Source organism: Trypanosoma equiperdum (assembly GCF_001457755.1).
Source record: "Trypanosoma equiperdum strain OVI genome assembly, contig: ctg_1406, whole genome shotgun sequence".
NCBI classification, from domain to species: domain Eukaryota; phylum Euglenozoa; class Kinetoplastea; order Trypanosomatida; family Trypanosomatidae; genus Trypanosoma; species Trypanosoma equiperdum.
In genome coordinates this window covers 5,675-12,569 of record NW_027123401.1, presented here as the reverse complement: position 1 = coordinate 12,569, position 6,895 = coordinate 5,675, and the positions used below count along the sequence as shown (strand labels likewise).

Below are 6,895 nucleotides of genomic sequence, written 5' to 3'. Positions count from 1 at the left end.
CGAACAAATGCAAGGAATTGTGCTTGATGCCATAGTTCAGGGCTGTTTACTCTTCCTTGCTATTACACGTGTAACTGACTTAGACGCTGCGCTTCGTTTCGCAAAGAGTTATCCCTCACCTCAGGAAGTTATTGATCGGAATGTCTTCATGTGCCTCCTCAGTGGAACGATGTGATGACAACACCTCAGCCTCGTGCACCGCGAATTTAGGGTCAGGGACTGCATTTCATTCGAGAGTCATTTGCCAGCAGCCCCCTTCCAGTGGGGTGGCAACCGTTTTGATTGCTTTTTTGTGTGCGCGTCGCTGATTATCAGTAGGTACCATTAGCTGAATCATTCCCAGCGGCGGCTGAGCGCTACTTCGAGATCCATGAGGATCAGGTGATGTCGTCTCTTCCCCCTTGAAGTGTCGCGAGATTTCCCATTTAACGTCGCGATAAGGGACATGTGAATACCTGCCGCATGTAAAGTGAGGGAGACCGTGGCACTGTCGTCACCCCGCCGTGGGGAGAGGGAAGTGCGATATGTGCATATATGTGACAGTGCAGGGAAATCGTGAGTGTTAAATGAACGGGTCCTACGCAGTCCGCGGGAAGCTGCCGAGGTTCTCCACATGTCGGCGACTTGTTGCAAATGGTATGAAAGAGCTTGTAACCGTAGTTCGCGAGCTATCCGAAGTTTTCCGCGCCCCACCACACTTGTCGTGGACATTCAGTTGCTTCCTCGCTGTGGCTCCAAACCACGTTCAATGCAAATTCACTTTAACAAGAGGTGGTGGAATGATGGATATGGTGTACCCTTTAATTCCGTTTCCCCCTTCTCTTTTAAAACCGACTGAGCCGGTGGACGGGTTTTTAAAAAGAGAAGGAAGGGACAAAATGCCGATCTGGTGCGCCCGACAATACAATCCGGGGGTCACCACTTCCCTAGGAAAGATTACGAATGGAAGCATAGAAAAGCGGAGCGTGGCAATGAAAGGTGGCTAATACGTGAAGCGCACGGGGTAATTCGTCAGAAAATCTGGTCTGACGCATCACCAAAAGTAGTGCATGGTCGGCAGAGGAGGGAAGCTCGCAGCGTACTAGAGGTAAACAGCCAGCAAGTAGGCAGACACTTACTCCGGTACCCAAGGCTAAAAGGAATGAGGGCAGAAACAGAATTAATTGGTGCAGTGGAAAAACAAAAGGGGTCCGATGGCTGAAGCTGGCACAGTCCCTCATGAAGCTGTCCTCGCTTTTGAATCACAAAAAGAATGACCTTATCACAAACGACAATCACGTAGCCGCAGGAGGGAAGCACTGAAGCCCAGATGGTGGCAACAGGTCCCGTGACCCAAGTACTGGGCCAATGAAGGTTTACCAAGTCCGACAGCACATTCACAAACAAACGAGAGTTTGCGTGGGCACGCACGTGTAATGCGGGGGGAACCCCTAGTCACCTTCTCAGACCTTCTGTGAACAATTTGAAGGAGGCAGGTGATGGCAACACGGCTCATGCAGGTTCAATGCGTAAGCAAGCAAAAAAATTGTTTGCTATGAACCCTCTCCCTTCTGTCTGTGATAGTCTGTTATCAGCGATCTGTTTGAACAGGCTACAACAGTTCTGAACTGGTCTCCATTCTGTGTTCCAATGATTTTTTCAGTCCTTTAGTAATAATATCGGCCTCTTTTGTATAATTTCCTCATTTCTTCGTATTGTTGGTACTCGTAGTTTTTTGTTAACTTTCATGCGCCGGTCCTATTACTTGTTTTAAATTGGATTGCGGTGTCCATTCCTGATTTATTGCGTTTGTTTGTCCATTAGCCCATTTGGCCCTCTATTTTTGGGAGAGGCGAAGGCACACACCGGCAAAATTCTTTTTTTTTTCCTTTCATCTCTTGCTTGTGTCCCTCTTTGCTGAAGGGGAGAACGTGGGATCAGGTCAGTATTGGTGCCGTGGTGCGCACACACTGATTTATGAATTGTCATAAAGCAAACCTTACACTATGAACACGCCCTCTGTTCAATGCACACGGGACGAGTTTGACGAAATGGCTGCCACTCTCGTTCGGTCCAACGGACTCTGGCGGCTCCATCGCAAGAAGGACAGTTTTGAAAGAAGTGTTGTGTGGCTGGAGGCTGTGCACATCATGGAACGGATGGGTTCGGTTGGAAATGTGGAGCGTTTGTTGGTGACTTTCTTTGTAAGTTACAGTGAATGCTACAGCCAACCCCAGCTTCACCTAGCGCCAGAGCATCCTCTGGATGCAGAGAGGTTGTCAACATATGTGGCTGGCGCTTGTTTTCATCCACGCGAAAGCTGCGGCTGCTATGAAGCGCCCCTCGTCACCTTGGGGTTTTGCGAAGAGTTGGAAATGACGCTTTGGGGCCTCCATCCGTGTGATACCGCGCAGCTAGCACTCATGGCGTCAGAGAACGGGGTAAGAGGTAATTGCCTGGAACTCTTTTTGCTGAGCGTAGCGCCGTTTGTCAGTATGACTGAGGATTTGCTCCCTACACACGCCACAGGCATGGCGAACCACAGCGGTTGTCCATGCGACAGCGGATAGTTTTTTCGAGGCTGTTACCTCCTCGCTAGCGAGCTGCAAGTGCGGATGGTTACCAGAGAATTACGATGTGCTATGCATGTATGTGTGCGTGTTAGCATCTGGATCCCAATTTCCCCTCACTTTTCTCCTCCTTTCTTTAACCACAAAGGAACTCTTGACCATGATGCGCCGTGCCTGTAGGCTCTTGCAATGTGCAGAGCGGGGGCCATTTGACCCCTACCGCATTCTCGGCCTTCAGCATACCGCAAGCAAAGATGACATCAAGAAGGCTTACCGTCGCCTCGCGCTTCGCTTTCATCCCGATGGCGGCCCAGAGGGTAACAAAGAACGATTTCAGGCGGTGCAGGAGGCCTACGAGGCGCTGAAGGACGGGAAGTGGAGCCCACCGGCATCTGCCAAAAGCGCGGAAGGGGGGAATGGAACAGGCGCGTGGGATGCGAAGGTGGGGATGTACGTGTACGAGCGGCCAGGCTCCACGACAGAAAACTATGTGAATGGTAGGACACAGACATTGTTGCGCATGTGTGTGGTATGGACAACAGCATTTATATTGGTTCGTTCGTTTCTTCTCTGGGTGTTTCCATATCGTAGAACATCACCAACTGTGGACTGGATTGACGGTGTGCTCGACGGTAAGGAATACGGGGACGTTGGCGCTGTTTCAGCGTTGAACATGCATGGGGGGAGGGTCCCTCCCCAGTCCCACTCCGTCCACGCTGATGGTGATGAAAGAATAGGATCTTTTTATAGTTATGGTTCGTCGTCTTAGCTCCACCCCCTCTACAGCGAAGGCCCAGTGCATTGTAGCCAATAGCAGCTGCTAAGAGAAGAGTTGCTATTAACCATCTCATTAGGGGGGCGCTGTAAGTACCGGCACGCATAATTTACCCTCCTTTGCCGCATTATTGCATACTTCTAATGCATTACCGTTGTAACCACACTTTTTACTCCCTTTTTTCGTCACTGCGTGGTTGACTACTAAATCTCTTATTGTTTATTTCCCCTTTTGTCAAAACATGAACACATGCACGCGCACCAGCATATCGCGTATTTAACAACAGTGACCACGAGCAGATGACGCGGGAGGAAGTCCGCATCGTCACCCCTTCAGTTCTTCGCGTCCAGCACTTTGGCTATATTTTCAAAAATGGAGTAAAGTGCATTGTGGTGCAGGACCCCAATGCACGCGTGCCAGCCGCAGCGATGAACATACGCGCCGGTCAGCTCAACGACCCGGAGGTGCTCCCCGGACTGGCGCATTTCTGTGAGCACATGCTGTTCATGGGGACGGAGAAGTACCCAAGTGAAGGTGAATACAGCGACTACATCACAAAGAACGGTGGCTACTGCAACGCTTGGACAGCAGATCGTGGCACAACGTACTACTTTACCGTGGCACAGGATGCACTCCAAGGAGCACTGGAGCGGTTTGTTGAGTTTTTCATCGCCCCAAGTTTCGATGCGAGCTCCATATCCCGTGAGGTGAAGGCGGTTCATAGTGAAGATGAGAAAAACCATAGTGTGGATTTCTGGCGTCAGGACGAGTTACTCCGCTCTCTTTGTGATCCGCGGCACCCAAGAAGCCGCTATGGCAATGGCAATATGACAACACTTTGGGATGAACCACTGCAAAAACAGGTTGACATCCGTGAGCAGCTGCTGAAGTTCTTTGAAGCGCATTACGTTTCGGGAGCTGCATGCATAGCGGTATACAGCGCGTTTCCTCCCGAATGGGTGCTAAGCATTATTGAGGAGCCTCTTTCAAAAATGCGTGTGGGGGAGCCATCACCGTTTCGTTTCATGCAGCCCAGTGACCCGCTTTTGCGCTCGACAGCCTCGGGAGGATTGTGGTTGAATGTTCGAACGGTGAGGAAGACGCGAAGCATTGCCATGATTTGGCCCGTGAAATCACATTCATCTCTGTGGCGGTCGAGTCCCTCGGGCTATGTCTCTTATATCTTGGGTCATGAGTGTGACTCCTCCGTGTTTGGTATCCTGCGGCAGCAGGGGCTCGCAGTTGCAATGAGTGTTGGTCCTCGAAGAATTGATGACGACAATGAGCTCTTTTGCGTTGATATATCACTTACACTTGACGGCGTACGGTGCATTCCGGACGTCATCGACATGGTTTATCAGGGCATTGGACAGACCGCCCACGTAGACACTTCAGTGTATGAGCATATGAAATCAGAGGAGTTGCTTTCATTTGAATCGTGTGATATTAGTGGGTATGCGGATCACTGCGTTGAGTTGGCCTATTCGGCTAACGAGACCGACCTGCCAAACTGTTGGGTTTCTGGAAATAGAGTACTGGAGGATGATATTCATGCAACCGAGGAATACGTCGCCCAACTAACACCCGAGAAATGTGTTATAACGTTCATGTGGGGAGATATGCCTTGCAGTACGGACGACGACACACCACGTGAGGAGGGCCCGGAGTCAGCTATAGAGGAGGAGGAGGAAGATGCCGAGGAATCCGAGGAGGAGCAATGTGCCTCAAGTGTGTTTCACACTCTGCCCAATTTCGCGCAGATACCATGCAACTGCGCAACGCGCTTCCACAAAACAAAGTTTTCCCTTTGTCGAGTCCCTGATGACCTTCTTCGGCGTTGGGCGGCTAGCCTTCACAAACCGACCCAAGCTGGTTTGTCGCTTCCACCCCCCAACCCATTCCTCGCTACGGACTTCACGCTTTATAATGAGGGGAGCTCTGACGGTCATTGTGAGCCGGCGGTTGAAACGTTCAATACTATGTACGGTGTCACACTCATGCGGAAAAATGTATGGCACTACCAAACTTTCAAGTCGTCGATCCATTGGTGCGCGTTGTCACCGTGTGTGTATGCCACGCCAAAGAACCGTTTCTACGCGCGTGTCATGCGGAGCATATTGAAGGATGCCCTCGCTGAAGTCAGTTATTTTGGTGTACTTGCCTCTCTGGAAAACAGTGTTGAATTGAGCACTGGGGGGATTTCACTTAGCGTCACGGGACCTCAGCAGAGAATAGTGGATTTTTTTTTCTCACTGTTCGAGAAGTTCTTTAGCCCAAATGTCCTCCGTGGCACGGCTGAAAAGTACAATACTTACTCGGAGGTAGCACTGCGACACCTGGTCGGCAGCGCTGCTAAACAGCCGTACGAGCTGGTGAATGACGCGTTCGTGAAGGTGGGGAAGGTGGTTATGTATACCTTTGATGAAATACTCAATGCAGCCTCATCGATCTCCTACAAGGAATACCTATCCTTCGTTGATGAGTATCTCAGAAGCGGAATATACTTTGAGTGCTTCATAGCAGGCAACATACCTTCCGCTTCCTACATGCGTGAATGTTTGCTGGATACGATGGAAAAGAAACTATCTTGCATGAACGTGCCTCCTGCCCCTAAGGAGTCTATTCCCCGATTTCGTGATGCGTATGCCTTCAGCCGCGACTCCTCCAAACTTGGCACTCCGGTCGTCAGCGTCATGAGTTATCCCCCTTTCAACCCGGAAAACCCCAACGTGGCAGTGCTGCTTGACATTTATGTTGGTGAGGAAACTGCCATGGTGCGGGCGCTTTGTGACTGCATGAATAAGTTACTCTCATCCAGTTTTTTCAATGAACTTCGAACAAAGGAAGCACTTGGCTACATTGTTTTCTCAAGGTCCCTTCGCTTGCAAGGCACTGCTCACTTGCAATTCGGTGTGCAGAGTGCTGTTGAGGGTGTTGATGGACTGTATCTCTTTTCCCGCATCATCGCATTCTTAGCTGCTGTCGAGGAAAAGCTTGTCGCGGTATGCAGCGAGACTGATGTGCAGACTGTTGTGAGTGGTCTTATCGAAGCGAGGAAGAAACTACCGGATTCAGCCGATCACGACTGCGATGACTTAAGCGGACGCTATCTGAACCCCTTGGGTATTCAGGGGAAGGAGGCAGTAGTAGCTGCACTCGAACAGGTGAGTCCCCAAATGGTAAGGGAGTTCTTTCAGACATATGTTGCGAACTCCAACCCTCACAGAAAGGCAGTGTTGACTATTGTCAACAGTTCTGCATCCGCAGCAACGGATGCGTTTAATACAGACCAGGAGGAGGTGGCGTTGCCGTCACGGCGACCGTGTGAAGGAGCGCAGCCCATCGATGGAGACGATGTAGCTGCCGCCAACCGGGGCTGCGTGTTGAATCTTCCCGATTTCACAGCGGTACCGATGCGCATCGCCATTAAGAGGTACGGTTCGCCCCAAGAGTTTCAGGCAAACCTCCCTGTCATTCGTTGCAGGACCTTCTAGGTGTATTGAACGTGGTGGGTAGGTTTGTTTGTTGTTTTTTTTGTGACAGCGTTGCGGATACCAAACTTCAGTGGAAA

At 50.5% G+C, this 6,895-nt stretch overlaps 3 protein-coding genes across 3 annotated transcripts; all 3 read left to right on the top strand.

The window, feature by feature from the left end:
• Positions 1 to 1,985: 1,985 nt before the first annotated feature.
• On the top strand, positions 1,986 to 2,549 carry TEOVI_000763700 (E1-like ubiquitin-activating enzyme, putative; the record flags this gene model as incomplete). Its single annotated transcript, XM_067221311.1, has 1 exon — positions 1,986 to 2,549. One exon carries the CDS (start codon positions 1,986 to 1,988, stop codon positions 2,547 to 2,549), a length of 564 nt encoding a protein of 187 aa, XP_067077412.1.
• A 160-nt stretch (positions 2,550 to 2,709) lies between these two features.
• On the top strand, positions 2,710 to 3,318 carry TEOVI_000763600 (chaperone protein DNAj, putative; the record flags this gene model as incomplete). The annotated part of the gene is made up of 1 exon (XM_067221310.1): positions 2,710 to 3,318. One exon carries the CDS (start codon positions 2,710 to 2,712, stop codon positions 3,316 to 3,318), a length of 609 nt encoding a protein of 202 aa, XP_067077411.1.
• A 305-nt stretch (positions 3,319 to 3,623) lies between these two features.
• On the top strand, positions 3,624 to 6,818 carry TEOVI_000763500 (peptidase, putative; the record flags this gene model as incomplete). The annotated part of the gene is made up of 1 exon (XM_067221309.1): positions 3,624 to 6,818. One exon carries the CDS (start codon positions 3,624 to 3,626, stop codon positions 6,816 to 6,818), a length of 3,195 nt encoding a protein of 1,064 aa, XP_067077410.1.
• Positions 6,819 to 6,895: the final 77 nt, after the last annotated feature.